A 22,388-nucleotide genomic window follows, 5' to 3' on the forward strand; every position below is an offset into this window, starting at 1 on the left:
AAGTGAAGCAAAGAACAGATTATTTTTTATATTTTATATTATTTATATTATATTATTTATATTATATTTTTATATATATATATTTTTTAATCTTAATCATTAGGCTTTTTTTTTTTTTTTTTTTTTTACAAATATGGTTCCTGTAGCCTATATTTAGCCCATTTTCTTAAATAGACTATATTTTTATTTTGCCTTCGTTGGATATACCATATGTTCCCGCATATCTTATTCATTTTCTATGCCCACAAATAGCCTAAATTATCAAGAGAGTAGCCTAAATAAAATTGTATTGTATTGAAATCAAAGTAGACTTAAAAGGGTGTTGTTGAAGTGACGGTATAATCACCGAGTCTCATCTATCTTAAGGAATTTGCATTAATTGTGTTAGTCTGGGAGATTGCAATGGCATCCACACACTCATTATCTTATTTATCAGCATTTCTCATTTATCAACTTCTTCAGGCCAATAACAAATAACGCGGTTTATTAAAGTTTTTGACTAAAGTGACAAATAATACTTTTTATACTTTCATCAAGTCAAAGTGCATTAACAAGTTTTCATATAGGCCTATTATCATTAACCATAGGCCTATTTTAATATTTAATATTTGTTCTAATCAAGCATCATTCTGTATGACTTACGCACATTTCAATAAAGTGTTAGCCTATACCTTTCCCTTCAAAACACGACGTTTATTCATGTAGGCCTAAGTCTGGTAGAGTTGGCCTAGTGATGAATAAGGTTTGCTCCCACCATCAGGGACAGATACTATAACAACTATACAATTTTATATAATCGTTCTAATTCAATAAGTAAAGCCCACAGCACACTTGTGATGACACGCAGAACTATTGGAATCACATTCTGAATGTTTTTCTCCAGCCAATCAGAATCCTCCCGACTTTAAAGAGCTCTCGAGCATTTAAAGCGGCAGACGATATTTCTGCAGCGCGCGCTGAACAGATGTTCATCGTCTGTGTGTGTGTGTGTGTGTGTGTGTGTGTGTGGACGCTTATATAGTTATCGTTATTGGTGTGAAGTTCTGTGAGCCTGAACGGGCCTAAATTGTGAGGTATTATAGTTTTTGTTCCCCCCTTTTTCCATTAAGCTCCTCATAATGAGTCACTGAAAGCACAGTCTCAAAGTCCTCCAGTAGGCTACGACACTTATTTGTCATATGAGTATGTAATGTTTACATTGAGCATAAACCTGCCCCACCCATCTACACTGCAGGTAAATTATTTCATTTATCTTTCTCTTTTCTCAGAGTCACAATTGATTTTTCACATTTCCGGTTATGATCAAAGTTGGCTAAATACAGCGGTGAACAGGAAACTAAATATAATTTGCTATGTACACTCTAAAAACTGGTGGGTTGTGTTAACCCAATTTTGGGTCAAATATGGTCTCACCCAACGTTGGGTTAAAAATTCAATTTAAAAATGGACAAACCCAGCCGTTGGTTTACATTTTTAATGTAACCAATGCAATTTGTCCATTTTTAAATTGCATTTTTTAACCCAACGTTGGGTGAGACCATATTTGACCCAAAATTGGGTTAACACAACCCACCAGTTTTTAGAGTGTATGTAGACTACTCCCATTTGCTCCAATAGCAAAAGCAATAGCTCCACAAATATCCAAAAATCCATCCAAAATGGTCACATTTGCGGTTGTATTACCCTCGCAACAGTGCTAATTCGTTGTTGTTGTTTTTGTAATTTACTGTCAACATTATAGCTAAATGTATGATTTTGATGAAACTACGAAAAAGATTAGTGAAGCTGATAACTGTGGAATAGCTGTGAACAGAGTCGTGTTCGCGAGAGCCAGCACTGAGATCTGTTGAGTATTAACACCCACAGAAAGATAATACACCAATACTGGACCCATAATCTCTCGCAAGAACTGAATCATTAGCTAAGAACTATTTTTGGGTTCATGAATCAGAGTTTGACTGTTTTCCTTGCCTCGTGTTCAGTCTTGTGCAACATATTGTGCAGTTATGAAGCCTACGTTGAATATTAATCTTGATTAGAAAAAGAATGCAGTCAAAAATATACGGGCAGTGCTTTTGATATGATTTTTTAAAATGTAGTTTGACTTTGAACATCTGGCTTGCATGATGAATTGTAACGCTGTACTTGTGCTCCCTCTAGTGGTTGAAAGCTGTTGGAGAAAATATGAAAAAATACAAACAACAACGTAAAGTGCTCAGACTGAGTGTGTATTAGGCCTACACATTATTATGTTAGTGTTAGCACGATGATCTGCATGTTGAGCGACAGGAACAAAACAAGATTGTAGACAATCAATCAAAGATTGTAATGAAACAAACCTACTCCAGATGCTTCAGCTTTAAACTTTATTTTTCAGAAAAATGAACCCCGAAAATGTTAAAATAAAATGCAAACATTTTGAAAAGTTTCTACACAACAATTTCACAGAAATTACCTTGTAATGCAGATCCCTGTATTAGGCGTAATGTATTAGTGTCCTGTCTTCGTTGTGTTTTAAATACGCGGCCTGAAATTACATCGAACCAAAAGGAGGAGAAAGAAACGTCTCAAAACGTACGATTCAAAATCACAAAAGATGGCCTGACCACTCGGTATTTCTGATATGAAATAAAAACACATAACAATGTTATGCCAGCTTGTAAACATGAACATTTGTATGATACAGATGTTATAGGCTACAGCATTGAAACAAATGATACACCTTTCATACACTCGAGCTGCCAGCGACAGTGTAAAAACAACTTTTCAGATTGGAAGTCAACCAAATTGCCGTCGATTATCACAGAAAACCATTCTGACTCGTTGGCCAGTGTGTAAAAACAAATAAAAATCTAATGGACTTGAGATGAAAGTCTATGCACTGTAAAAAAAAAAAAGTGGCTGCCTTAAATTAAGTACATTCAACTTGGATGTTTAAGTTACTTCAACTTAAAATACATTAAACGGGCTTAAAATATCTTGTATAACTCATTAAAATAAGTTATAAAACATGTTTTTATAATGTATTAATCATATATATATATATATATATATATATAATTTTTTTTTTTTTTTTTTTTTTTTTTTTTACAGTGTGGGTCAAGATATTCCAGACGAATATCTGAAACTGCAGCTATATTTTTGTGTAAACGTTGTTAAATTTAATAATTTAGCAGACGCTTAATAATTAAGCGCCTTACAATTGAGGAATAAAACGAGCAATTCATCTTTTTATTATTTTTTGGCCCCCAAAAAAGCTGTAAAGCTGTCCCTTTAGCTGGGTAAATGCAAATGAATTATACCGCGGTAAATGAAATGAGTGGATTTTTCTCGATGTAAACAGCACTTTATAGTTACGTTACGTTCTGGTATTTTTTGCGTAACTTACCGTCTTTAAATCCTTTAAATGCTTCAGACAACACTTGAAATAAAAAATTCATCACATTTGTCTCATGTTAACATCGTTTAGTTAGGCCTATATTTTTATGCCTTGCCCCATCTATATTTATTATACGACTTTTACTGTAAACACTGTGTTTGGCTGTGATAACTATTAGGAGTCAAAATTATTTTCTGTGGTAAAAGATCCTGGAACATTCCTTTAAAAATGGACCAAATAATTGTGAAAACTTCCAAAATACAAGTTTTTTTTTTGTCATAAAACATTTCCTATTCATTCATCTCCATAAAACAATGCTATTTAGGGCCTTCACAATCCAGACAGCGAAACATCAGGACTCCTTCCTAACCCTGTATGGACTGCCACGTTAAATACGTCAAAGAAAGGCACACAACTTCTGGACAGCGTCTTTTTCCTACCATTATACTCTGCAGAAATCGATGAGATTAAGTTTAGTCTAAAGGTTTCTGCATCTGTGAAACTATAGCCAATAAAGATTAAACCTATGTTGAAATCATTCGGAAACGAGAAAAGGAAGCAGCTCAGACAAACACACAAATACACAGACGGATAACTTCATTGCTCAGCACACGTCCAGTTGTGTCCATGAGTTCAGCAGGACTTGGAAAGGGAAAAGCACACGTCCGCCTTTACAGAAGAAGTCGTAGATCGTTTCTACAGTTCAAGTGTAAGAAGGCGTCACATCTGAACAGGAAGTGACATTTACAGCTATAAAAGCAGACGTCTAAGAACCAGCGCACATCTAAACCTTTAGACAATCATTTCAGCATTTAATATCTTAAGTGCAAACCATATTAATGCGACCCAAAGTGCCTGAGCGGCTAGCTTAGTGTAAGACTCACCCAATCTCTTCTAAATCTGCCATGATCTCTCAAGTTTCGCTTGCCTAAAAGAACTCCTGACCTAACAGACAGAGATACGTACAAATACACACTCTGAGTCTCTGTCTCGTGTGAGTGTGTTGAGTTTGGACAGCAGCTTGGCACATCATGTGTCCTTCGGTTCGGTCCTTTAAGGTCCCGGGACGTTTGAAGTCTCTCGTTGAGGTTGAGTTTTATCCTTTAGGGATTTTGCTGGACTGTGAGTTCCACATGCCTCTTTTAGAGTGATAGTAGTGAAAGAAGTTTCTCAGCCGTAACCGCTCGACCTCCAGGCCGCTCTGAAGAACTCTGAAACAGACAGAGATTCATTTCATTATCTCATTTCATTTCCTTTTCATCATTTATTAGTTATTTATAATTGAGCTATTTCATTTGAATATTTAATTTAAACAGTATTTGATTATATTATGATATAATAACAATTTATTAAAGTATTATTATTTGACATCCCTGTCAAAGGTCTAAGTTAAATTCAATCAGAATTTTAATAATATTAATAAAAAAATATTTTTAATTTATCATTAATAATATTATATTATCACTGTATCTTACTGTACTGTAAAATATCTCAATTCAACATCATAATTTTATTAATAATACATTTTTATTACTAACTACAGCAATAATATTGACACTGTTAAAATATCTAAATTCAATTTCATAATTATATTAATAATAAATTATTTTTTATTTAACATGCTATATTATTATGATTATTATTAGTATAATAATAATATTAATTAACACTGTCCACATCTCTTGAAAATCTCAAATCTCATTAAATCTCAATTTAATATTATAATTTTAATAATAATGACATTTATTTAACAACATTATTATTATTTATATTATTAACAATAATAACATCCCTGTCAAAGCTCTCTAAATTAAATTAAATCATCATTTTAATAATGAAAATTATTAAACAAATAATAAAAAAAAATTATTATTGCTAAAAACAACAATAATACAGTCACTGTCAAAATATCTCAATTTAATATTATAATTGTATTAATAATAATTTATTTTATGTAACATATCATTATTATTACAATCAATAACATCACTACCACCAACAACAACAATAATAATATTGACTGTCAAAATATCTCAATTCAATATCATAATTTATTAATAATAACATTATTTGTATTATTATTAGTAGTAGTAGAAGTAGTAGAATAATAATAATACAAATAATAATAACAAAAACAACATCACTGTCAAAATCTATTTCAATTCAATATAATTTTAATAACAATATTAATAATAAAATATTTTATTACTTAATATTTAATATTACTACTACTAACAACAACAACTACAAAAATAATGTCTGTCAAAATCTCTCAATTCAATATCACAATTATAATAATATAAATAGATTATTATTATTATTAGTAGTATTATTAATAACAACTACAATATTAATGTGACTGTCAAAATATTGTATGAAACATTAATATTATTATTAGTATTATTAATTATAATATTGTTAATAATAATACTAACAACATTGTCACTGTCAAAATCAATATAAAAATGTTTATAATAAAATTAATAATCATTTTTATTTTATTTTAATAATAATATCATCATCATCACCTAAATTGTATTGGAAAAGAATAAAAGAATATTATAAACTCAGCGTATTGTGTATAAAATCCTTCTACCTGTCCAGTAGTTCCCAGTCCTCTCCTCCCCAGCGGTCCTTAAACTCCTCCGTGTTCATCCCACCAATCTTGTCAAAATCTGCTTTGTAGATCCCGAACAGGCCGAAGCCGTTCACTTCCCAGTAACCTACAGCGACAGAGACACGTGTGTTTGTCAGTCCAGTGTGATAGTGTGTGTGGTGTTTCTGCACGTGTGTGTGTGGTGTTTCTGCACGTGTGTGTGGTGTTTCTGCACGTGTGTGTGTGTGTGGTGTTTCTGCATGTGTGTGTGGTGTTTCTGCACGTGTGTGTGTGTGTGTGTGTGTGGTGTTTCTGCACGTGTGTGTGGGGTGTGTCGCACCATCAGGCTCTCGCGGCGAGCTCCCACAGCCCAGTCTCATCACGATCGGAGCGAACACCAGCTTGCCCTCCACACAGTGTTTCCTGATGTTCTCCAGGATGTTCAGAGGGAAATGAATGTGCAGGTCACACAGAAACACGATACTGTGCCTGTCCTGCAAACATAAATCATCCCACACCGGAGTCATCTATGAATCACCAGCCACAGAATACACAGAAACACAAGGAGGATCCTAGAAACGCTCTACACCTCGTCCCACTCGTCTCCGTAAACAGCGACTCACTGATAATCACACTCACAGAAATGCTGTGTCATGTTGGATTTACCATAGAAAACGTTCACGTGTTTGTCAGAGCCTTAATCTGCCTTTCATGAAAGTCATATGAAAAACAACCACAATAGAATATTGGTAGTAAGGAAACAGTAGTGTCAACATTTGAAGTGGATCAAAACCTTTCATCAAAGTTATACATGAATTTTGAACAATACCCTTTCTTGTCTTAGGACAACTCTGATGATCGTCTTCAAATGTTGACTACTGTAGTAAACGTTTAGTCTTGATGATGATGATGATGATGTTTATCTGAAGATTTGCATATCCAAAGCATTTTTACATGAAAACAGAACCTGGATCCGTCAGTTGAGCTACAGGAACAGTTGATTTGCCGTTTTACCACAGAAATTAAACATTTCTGAAGATGTGGTCCGGTGAACGCTTCATAATTCAGGTTTCAGAGCATACATTTCAATAACAAAAAAGTGAAACCAAATATTAATTTTTCTTTTTTTTCTTCAGTTACTTCATCAATGGATAATTAACATTTTCTTTCATTTTCAATTTAACTTTTGCTAAGTTGTGACTTCAGAAATGATCATTTGAATAAATGAAATCGAACCGATTTTCTATTATTTTTATTTATGGGCTGTACCATTAGCAGGGGGTGGCTAACTGTTTTATATTGCGTGGACGTTGAGAAGTAGTTTAAGGATTACACAAAGGATAACTTTATCCGCACAAAGTGCCATCTTTTTTATTCTCAATAGACCTTATGAACCACCGTCTTCAGAACTGTGTGAATGAACTTCTGTTTTTGCGGTAGCTCTGTATATTTGTATGGCATCGCTGTTAAATTAGCTGGTGAAGTGGATTGACTTATTATAGAGTTAATGAAAGTTATCATGAGCATTGTAATGTTTGAAGCGGATGTCATAACAGATGCCAGTAGACCGGCAAGATTTTAAAACGAGCGGTTCATTCATAAATCCGTAAGATCTTTCCTTCATGCTGTGGAAATACAAACCGGAAGACAGAAACACCCCGAGCGCAGCGCTGAAAAGGGGCGGAGCTACACACACTTTATAGTGTAATGCAGACTTGGACTGGCCATCGGTAGTAGCGTTACACGGACCACATGTGAACAGCTCTTAAAGGTATGAGTGTGTGATTACCTCTATGGTGTCCACACCGATCTGTAACCCGGCAGAACGCTCAAAGTTTCCTTCCCTCCTCAGATATTCATATCTGTGTCCAAAAAAGTAATAGTCAATATAACATTACATTTAAATAATGTATATTAGTGTTTAAAATAATATGCAAATATACATCAGTATATTAGATATACTAATGTATATTAATGTAACATGTTAAAATATTAATATATATGGAAGGTTTACGCATAATGTGTCAATTATGCTTTTTTATATTTATGATTTTCTTTTTTTTTTTCATTTACATACATTTTTAATGTAAAGATTAGGGATTCACAAGAATGAGTCTGATACAATACTTAAATTTTTGGTACTCGCCAGTACCAATACCAGCATTTTCATTGCATTTGTAATTTAAAGATAATATTTAAATATAATAATAAAAAAAAAAATATGATTCTATTATTTAAATAATTTAAATATAGCGTAATCATTTTTTTAAAAATATTAAATAATCGGCACAATAATCACACAACGTTTTCCTGTAATAATGTACGAAACCACGTTATACATAAATCACGTAACAGTTCATGTTTTTACTTAGAATATAAACATTTACTATTCTCCTTTATCCTCAAGTAACATTAGAAATCGGTGCATCGTTTTACTGTCTTTGCTATTTAAATGTCCAACCGAACTACAAACTTTTTAGCGATGTATATTCCTCTGCACGCGTGGTATCGATTTTTGGTATCGGAGCATTTTAATAAGGGTACACGAGTGCAGTATTGGTGCATCCCTAAAGAGAATACATCGGGTTCAGAACATGTTAAAGCACTAGTCTTAAATAGTAGTCCAGTGTGTCAAAAATATGTTAAAAGTAGACTAAATTATTACATTTAGTCTCTCAATTAATTTGCTCATAATACTTATACAATATTTAGCAAATTGCTGTTTAAAATAGTTTTAGATGGAGTTTAGCACAAGACCTAAACATGCAAACTTCTATATAATGAATATAGTGTACAAGCGTGTGTTTGTGTACCTTGGGACGGAGCTTTCTCTGAGGGCCTGTTCCACATCCATGTCTTCACTCTGGAAGTCCACAATGATGATGTTAAAATTGTTGTCCTTCGTCTCACGGTGCAGGAGCTCCATGTCTGAAATGAACTGCTGAACCCAACGAGCTTGATTCTTCACTATAGGAAACATCAACAAACACATTATTATAATATTACGTAATATTTATACATCAGTCATCTATCTAAACATCAAAGATCTAAACAAAGATTTGCTTTTTTTATTTGCGTCATAAAACAAGTCACTGGGCTTGAATTGCAAACAAATCTGTATTTATATGACATAGCTGTCACTAATGTTTACACTTCAGGCAAGGCTCAAATATGATCCTGCTGTTCTGTAAATTTAATTTATTTAAGGCTCTTGAGGTATCGAGCGCTTCATTTTGTACATTATGAATCTGTGGACATTTAAAAATGTAGTCCCAGTTGGCCTGTCAAGCCAAGACCCACATGGGTACTAGTGTTAAATTGTTATTAATACAGTTCTATTAAACCATTTTTTTTTTTTAATCTATGAGTGAGTGTTATACAATACGGCACCATGCACATGACATGCGGATGAAAAAAAAAAGTATAAACACACACACACATACAGGAGAGAGCAAAGGCACGATTTACTAATTTGTTCCCTAGTTTTAAGTAAATCGAGCACAAAATATAATAATTAGTTCCTTCATTTTACCAAGTTTGCATGCTTGTTTAGAAAGTTGTCACATGTGGTCACCAATGTTCATGATCCGAGTTTTCGTTTAGGATTTATAGGCTTTTAATAGTGGTGGAACGGATCACAAAATCCACGGTTCGGATCATTTACGGTTTTTGAGTTACGGATCAGATCATTTTTCGGATCAGCAAAAATAAATAAATAAATAAATAAAAATTATATATACATATGGGTGGGTGTAACTTTGCTTTTCATTTATTACTTAAAGCTCACTTGAATTTCTTCAATAACTACTACATCAAAAACTACTAGCCAAGTTTACACATTATTTAAAACAATACTAATGAATACTAAATAACAAACTTACAAAGTCTAACAGTAGAGTTCAGGTGCCTAAATGTAAAATAACACTATTTGTTCAGTGTGGAAATTAAATATCTTTTCATCTTTGTTAAAGCTGTATTTTGTTGTTTTATTAATATTAATGACACAGACAACAGTTAGGAATATTAGGTGTGTGCTGTCACTTTAAGGCCGACTGCACGGACCGAAAAAACTGACAAACATCTGTTTCTTTCTCAACTGTTCACATGACATAAACAAGAGAATACTTGCCGAGACTGGCATTAAGACATAATTTTGTGTTTATGTGTCTGTTCAAGGGCAAGGAAACGCGAAAGAGGAATCAATTCGGTGTTCGAGCGCTGTCTGAAACACGTGTTTCTCTCTCTCTCTCTCTCTCTCTCTCTCTCTCTCTCTCTCTCTCTCTCTCTCTCAGATAATGCGCGAGTCCCGATTTGCGCCTCTTCTTCTGCATTTAAAATTGTTTGAATGTGTAATTGGCAAGTCAAAACACGTCCAAATTATAAACTTTCACTCTATGATGGTTAAATTTAGCAGTTAATCCGCGAATCACATGCGTGCCGAACCGTGGGGCCTGATCCGTACGGATCACGGATCAACTGCGATCTGTTCCACCCCTAGCTTTTAAATATATTCTATATACGCCTGATGGTTTATGAACAGTTATGAGCCATTTCATACTTTTGACCGCTGTAGCGCCCCCGTCAGGCCGATTGGGGCGAGCCTTGGTGACGTTGTAGACGGTGTGAGTACTACCAGCCCTCAAAGTTTCAAGTCTCTACGACTTATGGTTTTGTCTGCCCGATCACTTTTAGGGGGGAATGCTGATCCTTGGGAAATTTAACAATTACAATAGGGTTTCAGGGTTTCACGCTTGAACCCTTATAAAATCAAAAGCAAGAATGAAAAACAAACCAGGTCCCCGTCTTGATTTGATTTATGTTTTTTTTTTTTTTGCCGATATGTTTAGTTACCGTGACATAAGATACTCATTAGGTACATATTTTCAGAAAAATAGATATCCATTACTTACCTGGCACCACAAAATGCACCATGACATCCTTCTTCCACTGCAGCATCACTGGCTGGCACAGCAGGGGTTTGGCATACACTGTGCCCCACTGTGGGGTGGTGTGGGCCCCACGGGTAGGTACGCGAGATGCCGGAGCCGGTGGACTGGCGGCAGGGGAAGAGGGGGATGATGCTGTGACCCCCTCCACATTCTCCAGACTGTCCTCTACCCGGCCACGGTGCAACAGCATGTAGATGTACTCAGAAAGACGGACCACTTTACGGCCTCTTTCCATTAGCTCCAGTTCTATCAGGTAACGGTTCCCGCGAGCAGAGTCACGCCGCTTTTCTACGTTTATGATTCGGAGGAGAGTGTAAATCCTGGAAAAGATGGAGAGACAAAGATCAACCAATGGTTGTACAATTACTTGAAATGTGTCACCAATGGTGCATCTGGTTTTGGTAGGAAAATACAAATATTAAATATGAATAAATAAGGTGCCCATTTTTAAGAGTAATTACAGCAATTATCTGTATTGCTGAATAGCTATACTGAGAGTGGAAAAAGAAACTGAAAATAAATGTAAGAATAAAATAACAAAAATGCAACAACAAATATAAAATGTGGACACAAAAATATTCCAAATATTTTTCCAGATAAGATACCAGCACACATTCACATTCACCGATATATTGTGAATTAAATTTGTAAGGGGTTTTTATTTTCAAGAGTAAAGAGTCTGAAACTCTCATCCGAAATTTTCGCACGAAGATAAATAAATATGACTTCACTTTGTGTCAATCACATTTACACACTGCCTCCAAAACTTTAGTACGTCATAAAAAAATTTGGATCGGGTAAAATTTTCTGTGTTTTTCGCATCCGTAGCAAGCATTTTGAGAGGTGTTTTGACAACTCAGAGCCACCGTACAAGCGAACGCCAAAATCCAGAATGGCGTCTGACAAGTTGATCCACTTCGTCTCGCAGCACAGAGCACTGTATGACAAACAAAGTGCGGAATATAAAGACAAGAGCATAATAAAAATATAAAGCAAAGCATCAAACTGAGCCACTAACATCCTGAAGTAAACTTTTGATAATCCCGCAGCTCCTTGATAAGGAACTCTCATTCCTCTCTACGCAATCTCAGGATTGGATGGACCCAATATTTCCTCTTTCTTTTTATCTTTTTATGAAGAGAGAGGACAACAAAATCATCCTCACTGCTTGAAGACTCCATTTCGTATTAATTGTATTGCATTTTGTATTAACGGATTAATTAATACGCATCGAGCTCAGTGTGCAAGTGTGTGACAAATTTTTAGGATGACAAATACGGAAAAAACGCATACGAAAATTTCAGACTCAGAATGCAAGGATCTTAATTAAAGAAATTCTCCATATCGCCAAATAGTTGTAAAGTTAAACAGCAGAAAAATAGAAACCGGAAACAATAAACAAAGACGTGAATACAAGCATATAATGTCTGAATACCGATGCTTTACCAATTTATCTGAAACTAAAATACTGCTATGAGCCTCACCCTCCATTGCGTTCGTTGAGTTTCTCCATGTACTGCGAAAGCACATCCACCACTTCGCTCTCGGACAGCTGCAAGTTTCCAGACACGTTACACCGAAGATCGTTCCAGTCAGAGCGCAGCGTCTCGAAGTCCATGCTGTTGACGGAAAACGTCCTCTGCCAATTAATGGCCTCCTCTGCCCACCCAGGCCGAGGCTCCACATCCTCATAACTATATTCCGATAGGCCTCCGTCCTCCTCCGGTTCAGGGTCCGTGTCTGGCCGCTGCTGTTGGGACTCGGTAATCTCGGAAGTGTGCAAGTAGGAAGTGACGCGGAGAGGTTTGGTCGGAAGCATGTTCTCGGAGGAGTTATTGGATGGAGGGGTGGGAGCAGGAGGAGCTCGAGCAGTTGTGATGGGCCTCAAAGAATGATGGTGTTTTTCCCAGACGCCTCGTATCCTCCGCTCAAAACGGCTCGGGATTGCTGCTCTGTTTGGGGCCACGGGATTGTCCGCTGGCTTGCTGAAGTTGGGGTTAGCTGGAAAGACCTTGTTCTCCTGCAGAGGAGACCGTGCAAATAACTGGGATGCACGTAGAGGTCCTTTGCTGAGCTTTGGTTTGGCACTGAGGTTCACCACCTTTGTGGTTTTGCCATTCTGATACAGGAAAACGCCAGGGAAGACCTCTCTAGGATGGCGTGAAACAGGACTTTGCTTCTCCTTAGCTCGAGGTCTTGTGACGTAAATTTTGTTGTCCTCCTTCTTGTGTTCCTTGTTGGTGTGGCTGTTTCCAGGATTGTGGCTGTTGTCATGAGCGTGGTTGTTAACTAGGGAAGGGACGGTGTGGGCAGGACTGCCGAGGATTTGCTTGGCTCGACTGTTGAGAGCTACCAATGAGGATTTCGGCGGGAATAACAAAGCTGATCGGCTTATTTTTGGAGAACGATCTTCTGACCAACCCTCTTTGAAGTCCTGGCGGTCTTTTTGAACCCAAGTGAGAGAACGACCTCGCACCACACTCTCACTTTTTGGTAACCCTACCTCAGCCTGATGGTCTGGAGTGTCTTGTTGTTCTACATTGTCTTGATGTTGAGCCACAACCACTTGCCTTGCACTTGTGAAAAAGTGCCTGTGCTCTCTCCTCAAAGCTGGGTTGTCTGACACTACCTCGTTTCTCTTCAGCATTGTGGGAACAGGCTTATCAGAAGTGGTTACGGTGTGACTTGATTGGCTAGGCTGGACAGTCTTCTTTGCTGACTGGGTGCCAACAAGTTGTGCTTCATCATCAGGATCTGCCCCCTCTTCTTCTTCAAGAAAATCTGAAGCAAAACACCAAAAACACTAATCAGATTCAGAACGACGATCAAAAAATAGATGGAGTAGATTGAGTCCATCAACAGCCCTAAAGCGTCACAGTTACAGTACCTCGTCCTGGGTCGACATTTCATTCTGTAACATTAGGCAGTTTTGATTTATATGCTGTTTAATGTTTGATGATCACGTCCATTAGAAATTATTCTATCACTTGTTTCTGCTTCTTCACCTGTGTTTTGATCAGGAGATTCTGTACTCTTTCAGAAGATGCGTAATAGCGCCCCCTACCATATAACAGTGAAAAAATGGATTGCTGGAAATTTCCTTTTGGGAAAGAGTTAATAATATTTTTTTTTTGAAAAATGCACAGAGCAATAATGTATTAACTTTTATTATTTTTATAGTTTATATCTTAATTATGATAAATTATACACTATTTACCAATGAGATATTAGCAAATGTGATTAATTTATTGGTACGTTGTACCCCTCTAGCACCAATTCACTATTTAGTACTATGAGTCTATCTCTATTATTATCCCTATATGATGAATAATTCCAAAGGCCTAAGCCAGGATTAGGCCTTAGTTCAAATATGACTTTTAAGTAGATTTTTATAAAAGTGCCTTAGATAAAAACATTACTGATGTGCATTTTGAGAGAAAACAATGGCACTGACAGATTTTAAGATATGTCCGTGCAAGTTGCTCAACAGCATTTTAGTCCAGCACTTGTCTGTCAAACCGGAGGGAAGTGTTTATTGTTTTGGTCTTGGTATGAATAAATTTAGTCAGAAATTTGTTTAGCATTTTAATTTCACTGTTGGAGTGACCAGGCCTTAACCCTTTGAAAATAAACACAACTCCAGCCATTCATTTCATTTCTGGCTCCAACCCAAGGCCATTATCTCCTGATGAATATATTTGCCATGTTGTAATAAAGCAGCTTGTGACGGAACGATGCACTAATGAAGTGTTATTCCTCTTCTGGATCACTGATCACACACACACATACAAACTCACCATCAGGATTAGGGAAGAAGAATGGCCTGTCATCTTCCTCCTCATCCATCTTCATGTATTTATAGAAGCCAAACCTGTTAGAGAAAGAGATGGAGAGAGAAATATCAAGTCCATGAAAGAGGGAAATACAGTTTTTAGTTTTAGAGAACTATATTTATTCATTTATTTAATGTTCAGTGCTCATCTGCGAGTCCATTTCATTTCAAGAAATCCAAATTAAAGTTAACATAAAAATAAAAACAACACCAACTTGCTTTCTTGATAAATATCCCTGCTGGTCTTATTATTTTTAAATAAAAAATAGTTTTCTTTAAATTTCATTATAAAGTTTGTATTTCGGTATGAATTTTTAGCAAAATATGATACATTTCTTTGTAAATGAAATTACTTTCTGCTGATGTAACTGAGACCTCATGGCCCGGGAAAAATATTAACCATTAATATCACAGCCTAACATCCAATCAAATCCTGATCAATTTATTTCCAGCTGGATATTTTGTTCCACTTGTAAATAAGTTCCACAACAAAAGCTAAATGGGTTGAGAATGTCCTATACTATATTATTCCCAATATACAGTGCAATGCATAAGTGAATACACCCATGCTAAAGTTGACTAAAAAGAGGAATAAAAAATCATATTTTGGAAATTGAACTTAATGCCTTAATTAAAAAAATTTGGAAAAATCCAACCTTTAAGGACACCAATTTTCTTTGTGAATGAATAATGTATCGTAAATAAATAAATGTTCTTCCTTAAAATACATGGTGCATAAGTGAGTACACCCCTATGTTAAATTCCCATAGAGGCAGGCAGATTTTTATTTTTAAAGGCCAGTTACTTCATGGATCCAGGATACTATGCATCCTGATAAAGTTCCCTTGGCCTTTGGAATTAAAATAGCCCCACTTCATCACATAGCCTTCACCATACCTAGAGATTGGCATGGGGTACTTTCTATAAGATCATCTCTCAATGCAAATAAAACTTGCTATTAGGCTAACTGAAATAAAACCATGCCAATCTCTAGGTATGGTGAAGGCTATGTGATGATGTGGGGCTATTTTAATTCCAAAGGCCAAGGGAACTTTATCAGGATGCATAATATCCTAATTTTTTTTTTTTTTAAATACTTAAAAATAAAAATCTGCCTGCCTCTATGGGAATTTAACATAGGGGTGTACTCACTTATGCACCATGTATTTTAAGGAAGAACATTTATTTATTTACGATACATTATTCATTCACAAAGAAAATTGGTGTCCTTAAAGGTTGGATTTTTCCTAATTTTTAAAATTAAGGCATTAAGTTCAATTTCCAAAATATGATTTTTTATTCCTCTTTTTAGTCAACTTTAGCATGGGTGTATTCACTTATGCATAGCACTGTACATTACATATACTCTATATAATTACAGCTGATCAGTCTTTGAATAGAATTAGCATTAATGTCATTACAATCTATACACAAGCTTACTTCTCCAGATAGATGGGCGACTCTCTGTAGAAGCACTTGTTTTCTCTCTCCATGTGTGTGAGGCGGGTGAAGTCATTGGGATAGACAAAAGAAAGATAAACCTGCGGACAAAACACCAGGCATGAAACCCTGATAATTAACTTGAAATGTCACTAGCTCACTGGTGATCAGTGGCGTATGTCTGTGTTTGGAAGAGAACAGCATAATGTGTACGCTGCCTACCTTTTCTTCTTCTTAAATATCATGTGAAAGTAATATGCAACAATAAACAACACTTTAATTATTCTGTATTTCTTGCTTAATTAAGTAAGTTGTATAGAGTTTTCATCTCTGGAATCAAAAACAGTTATTTTGGACTAATTTTGTGTGAAATGTCTTAACTCTTGGCATATTTAAAATCACAAAATGAGTCAAGAAACAGACCTTTGATATTTCCTCCAGGTTCACTTATCGCAAATGGCATTGTGAGATATAGTTCAGTCCACACAGTGTGCTTTGATTGAACATAGCACTTTTTTTTTTAAGTCATACAGTAAATTAAATACAGTATAATATAATCAGCATGTTGGGTATGCCATTCCAAACATCCCAAACACTGTGATCGGGTTTTATTGTATGCCTGCAATTACATTTCTCAGCCAAAAGAGGTCAGTAATCACACATCAAATTTGAGTACACAGCAGCATCAAGTCAATATGGCAACAGGTGCAAGTCAATTGTTAGACCTTTTCTGCTATAATATTTGGCATGTGTGTTATACTCACAAACTGTAGGCCTTGATAGCGGGCAATAGGGAAGTCTTTGACCACATATGTTGGCGAGTAGAGACAGGAGGGCAATATATTTTCAAGATGAGCAGGGTCAATCATGGGGACTATGAAGAGTATTGTGAGAGAGGCAGTTAAATATTACCAGAGGGACATTATCAAATGAATTATTTATCATGCAGAATGCAATTACAAAACACAAAGAGTAGAAAGACAATTTCAGTGGACATAAACTCAAGAGCAACAGAGATAGAGAGACAGAAGAATCAAATAAACTGAGTAGAAAGTGGATCTGAAGAGAAAGAGAGAGGCTCACTGTTGTAGAAGGTGTCGCGGGGGTCCGGTTGCAGCATATCGGCGCCGTGTTGGCTGTGGGTGCGGGTCTCTGCTGGGACGGGCCCGTGGCTGGCCAGAGTCTGAGGAATGTGATCCACATGGTTCATCTTCAAACTGCTCTCATCTTTCACAAAGAGGAAAAAGGAGAATGATAAATGGAGATGAAAAGCTATTGTTTATGAATAGGCACTATACAGAAAGACTGTTAAAGGCAGCATGGAACAAGAGTTTCTATTGACATAAAAGGAGGAGACCAGGACATATCTATAAACCAGAATATCATAGAGAATCAGGGTTGGGCCTTTTGACTTGGGCCAGTAAACAATTACTAAGAGCCCTGGAAACTGTTTAGCAAACCCTATTGACAGTCTAATAATGCTTTAACAACCACCTAGAACACCTTAGAAAGCACCCATAATGCCCTAACAACCACCCAACATCGTAACAACCACCTAGAACACCTAAAAACCTAGCAACACCCTACTGCTTAGCAACCCCTAAAACAGTGCAAATGCCTAACAATGCCCTAGCAACAACCAAGAACACCCTAGCAACCATCTAACAACACCCTTACTGCATAGCCACCTCAGAAAACAATAAAAAGTGCATAACAATTCCATAGAAACCATACAGAACACACTAACAACCACTAACAGCAACTGCACTGCAACACCCTAGAAACCATCCAGATCACCCAGCAACACTATAATGTTTAGCAGCTCCCACCCAACCACTAAGAACACCCAAGGAACTTCCTAACAACACAATTATAACTACTTTTCTACCTCCAAAAAACATAGCAAGTGCCTAAAAACCACACAGAACACACCGACAATCACCTAACACCCTAGCAACTGCATTGCCCATAACACCCTAGCAAATGCGTACACCATTTGCTTAGCAATTCCCTGAAAAAAAAAAAAAAAAAAAGGTCTGACATGCCATAGCAACTACCCACAACACCCTAGCAACATTTTAACACCACCCTAGCAGCCACCCAGAACACCTTAACAATCACTTAGCAATGTCATTACAACTAGGGCTGGGCGATATATCGCATGGCATTGTTAGGCGCATCTCGTCAGTAAAGCCGGTTCCTTGATTAGTAGTAAATCGCCATCACCTGCTTTCAGATGGAGCGGCATTCACTACAAAGAGCCGTAGTTAACTGACAAGCTGAGCCATATCGCATTAATATCCCGGACGTATCGCCTGCAATAATTAATGCGATATGGCTCAGCTTGTCAGTTAACTACGGCTCTTTGTAGTGAATGCTGCTCCATCTGAAAGCAGGTGATGGCGATTTACTGACGAGATGCGCCTAACAATGTCATGCGATATATCGCCCAGCCCTAATTACAACCATTCAAAACACTGTAGTAACTACCAGACAACACCCTGGAAACCACCTAACAATGCCCTAGCAACCACCCAGAACACCTAGAAAGCACCCATAATAACCTAGCAACCGCCTAACACCATAACAACCACCTAAAACACCATACTAAGTGTCTAGCAACACCCTACTGCTTAGCAACCCCTAGAAAACCGCAAATGCCTAACAATGCCCTAGCAACCACAAATAACACTCTAGCAGCCATCTAACAACACCCTTACTGCATAGCCACCCCCAGAAAACAATATCAACTGCATAACAATGGCTTAGAAACCACACAGAACACACTAACAACCACCTAACAGCAACTGCACTGCAACACCCTAGAAACCATCCAGATCGCCCTGACAAGTGCTTAGCAACACTGTAATGTCTAGCAACTCAAAAAAAAAACAGTCCCTGGAAACCACACAGAACACACTGACAACCACCTAACACCCTAGCAACTGCATTGCCTATCAATGCCCTAGCAGCCACCCACAACACTTTAAGATTCACTTAGAAATGTCCAGACAACCACCAAGAACACTATAGGAACTGCCTAACTACACCCTAGCAACTGCCTAACAATGCCTTGGCAACCACCCAGAACTCAAGAACCCACCAAACAACCACCCAGAACCCCCTGGCAACAGTTTATTAACACATTATTGACCATGCAGAACACCTTAACAATTTGACAACTGCCTACCAATGCCCTAGCAACCACCCAGAACTCTCAAGAACACACCTAACAACCCCCTGGCAATTGCTTATCACCATCCAGAATACCCTAACAATCGTGTAGTAAACACCTTGGCAATCATTCAGGATACCTTTGACAAATTTACCTATGCCAATATGCAGTCTGTTAAGCTCAATGATAATGCCTGGCTAATATGTGGGTCACTCCACATCAGAGACAACACAGCGTCCAGGTGACAAATGATGGAACCATGCACCCTTCAAAAGATGAAGACACAAATGAGACAGGCTTTGATGTGCGCTTGAAACGTAAGAGAGAGCAGAGGTGGCTGTTGTCACACACTCCGCTCTTTAATGTGTGTGAGATGAACACTGTGAAGTGCTTAAGCTCTGTGTTTCGTTCAAAGGGAGTTCGCATAAAGGTCAAAGAAACCAGCAGCTGAATCCAAACAAGAACCAAAGCGAAGAGGAACATACTCAAGTATTTAATATTACAAAACCACTAATGTAGTGAAACTTAAGGAACAAGAACTTTCCATTCCATTCAGGCCCTGGGCTATTTTAGAGCACCACAGCAGAACTAGGTGTTCAAAATATAAATTTCTCACACATGCAAATGAGGCATATAGCCAGCGGTGGCATGCTCTATTTTGCAGAATATTTTAGTTGCTCTTTTTCATACATCAAAAGGTCTCCTGGGTCTTACACCCTTTGGTTGTCAATCCCAATCCACCCCCATCAGACAAACTATGAATGAGTTTCTTCATTATGTTGCATAAAATAAGCCTTGTACAATGAACAATACAATCACAATTCTAAAGGGAACTCATTTCATAGTATTTGACACTTGATGCAAGAAAGCCCTTGTCAGGACTCGATGTTTCACACAAGGCATTCAAGCATAACTCTGACTCTTTTAGGAGAACTGATGGCTTTCACCAACCCTGTTGCCTAGAGACACATTTACCACAACCCTCGGCTTCCAACAGCGGTGTCTCTGAAGAACGAAATGTGCAAAAAGAAAAGAAACTGTGACATTAACAGTTTACATGAAGTTTTAACAACCAAGAGGCAAGTTTTAGTGCTCACAATCTTTCTTTTAAGCATCCTTCCTTTCTCCTAAAATTCCTTAGGATAAATAAAAATGGACACAAATGAAAATTGTATTTAGGGCCAGATTTACTAAACAGGGCAAACTAGCATGAGAACACAATCAAAGCACAGATGGGAGAGGAAAGTCTGGCTGGTGATCTACTGAGAGTGCGCAAAAAACACAGACGCAGCCGGATCATTTCCATTATGACCAACGCAAATTAGCATAGCAGAGCCGATTATCAAGTGCAGCTAATCTACTAAGAACACAGGCACACGTTAAAATAACTTTTTCCTTTGTGTTTTCACGTACAGACGACAACGTTGTCAAAACGATCCCCGATCACACACATCCGTGAAAACGACAAAAAAAAAAAAAACACTGTATTATTCATGCCAGGCCAGTAGGTGGTGATGTTACCTTGTAAAGAAAAACTATGCGCATATAGACTGTACACATAATACGCATGCGAATGACGTCACCGTTTTCACAAATTGCGTTTTTGTATTTTTGTAGTTTTGTAGAGAACCCAATTTCAAAAGTTTCTTTTTCAGGTCCCCAGAGCGCAGTTGTCTTGTAAATGAATGGCCAAAACACATACAAATTGTTCGTTTTATGGTGTTGTGTAAACGGCCACTAAATGAACACGAGTGGAGAAAATTCTCACCCTTCTTCCATGCGCTCCTGGTTCTCTTCAATTTCTCCTCCAAGCAGCAACTACCACAGCATGTCAAGTGCAAAATGGGTTAAAACATGCTTTTTGTTTGTGTTAAATAATGGCGCAAATACCAGTAAATTGACTACCGCAAACCGAAATCACGTTGCTTGATTTATTTAAAAACTCTCCTCACATAAATTTTGCGACCGAAAGGGAAACTCCTTCAAACACATATAGGGTCAGCAGCAAAAATAATGTGCTTTTTCATTGCTAATTTTTCACAATGCATTTTGACGGTAAATCCTGACAGTAGTTTTTTAAAGGTGCTCTAAGCGATGTCACGCGTTTTTTAGGCCAAAACATTTTTTGTCACATACAGCAAACATCTCCTCACTATCCGCTAGCTGCCTGTCCCCTGAACACACTGTAAAAAAACGCGATCTGTAAAAAACTGTAAAAAAACGGCAACAAAAACAAACTCGGCTCACCCGCACCACGAAACACAACAAACAGTGTTCCAGCCAATAACTGGCAAGAAGTATTTGAGGGTGGGGTTTGGGGGGTTAGTGCACGTACACATGAAGGGGGTGTGGAGGAGAGAGAAGCATGAAGAGGGAAGTTTGAATTATGGCCGACACACGACCAAAGAGACGACGTTCTGATGAACAAATTGCAAAGAAGAGGGACAAGGACAAGGACAAGGACAAGGATAAGGAACGCGCAAAGTACTTTATTTACATCGGAAAAACCTTCGAAAGGTGGCGAGAACTCCGCCGGCAGAACGGATTCCAATCCGACATTCAGGTTGCTCTGTTTTTGCAGAACAGGTAAATCCATTTTCGTTCTAAATTGACGTTCATGTTCGCCAAACCAACACAAGGATGTAATTAGCTAGAACCATGCAGTCAGCGTTAACTTTGGTGAATACAACATAGGCTACGTTCACACTGCAGACTGAAACGACCCAATTCCGATTTTTTTGCCCCTATGCGATCTGTATCTGATCTTTTCATGACAGTCTGAACGACACAGATCCGATCTTTTCAAATGCGACCCAGGCCACTTGGGTATGTGGTCCAAATCCGATACGTATCCGATCTTTTGAAATGCGACTTCAGTCTGAACGGCCAGGTCGCATGTATCCGACCCGCACGTCATTGATACGCGACAAACGCCATAATTCTGCGTTGAAGTAGGCGGGAATGAGAAGATAAACACGGAAGATTGTAATTGTGCTGGCTCCGTTGGGAAAATAACT

At 37.4% G+C, this 22,388-nt stretch overlaps 1 protein-coding gene across 2 annotated transcripts in view; it reads right to left on the reverse strand.

The window, feature by feature from the left end:
* Window positions 1-3,089: 3,089 nt before the first annotated feature.
* The window catches only part of b4galnt4a (beta-1,4-N-acetyl-galactosaminyl transferase 4a), a 192,671-nt gene continuing 173,372 nt past the window's right edge, over window positions 3,090-22,388 (reverse strand). For both annotated transcript variants that reach the window (XM_079859705.1, XM_079859704.1), the window contains exons 10-20: window positions 17,280-17,423; window positions 16,961-17,070; window positions 16,197-16,297; window positions 14,722-14,795; window positions 12,409-13,705; window positions 10,886-11,244; window positions 8,789-8,942; window positions 7,765-7,837; window positions 6,316-6,469; window positions 5,976-6,102; window positions 3,090-4,590 (exon numbers count right to left, since the gene is read on the reverse strand). In XM_079859705.1, the coding sequence (XP_079715831.1) occupies window positions 4,476-4,590; window positions 5,976-6,102; window positions 6,316-6,469; window positions 7,765-7,837; window positions 8,789-8,942; window positions 10,886-11,244; window positions 12,409-13,705; window positions 14,722-14,795; window positions 16,197-16,297; window positions 16,961-17,070; window positions 17,280-17,423 (2,708 nt within the window). In that variant the 3' untranslated portion in view covers window positions 3,090-4,475. The remainder of the gene's footprint in view (window positions 4,591-5,975; window positions 6,103-6,315; window positions 6,470-7,764; window positions 7,838-8,788; window positions 8,943-10,885; window positions 11,245-12,408; window positions 13,706-14,721; window positions 14,796-16,196; window positions 16,298-16,960; window positions 17,071-17,279; window positions 17,424-22,388) is intronic.

Source organism: Squalius cephalus, assembly GCF_949319135.1.
Source record: "Squalius cephalus genome assembly, chromosome: 23".
NCBI classification, from domain to species: domain Eukaryota; kingdom Metazoa; phylum Chordata; class Actinopteri; order Cypriniformes; family Leuciscidae; genus Squalius; species Squalius cephalus.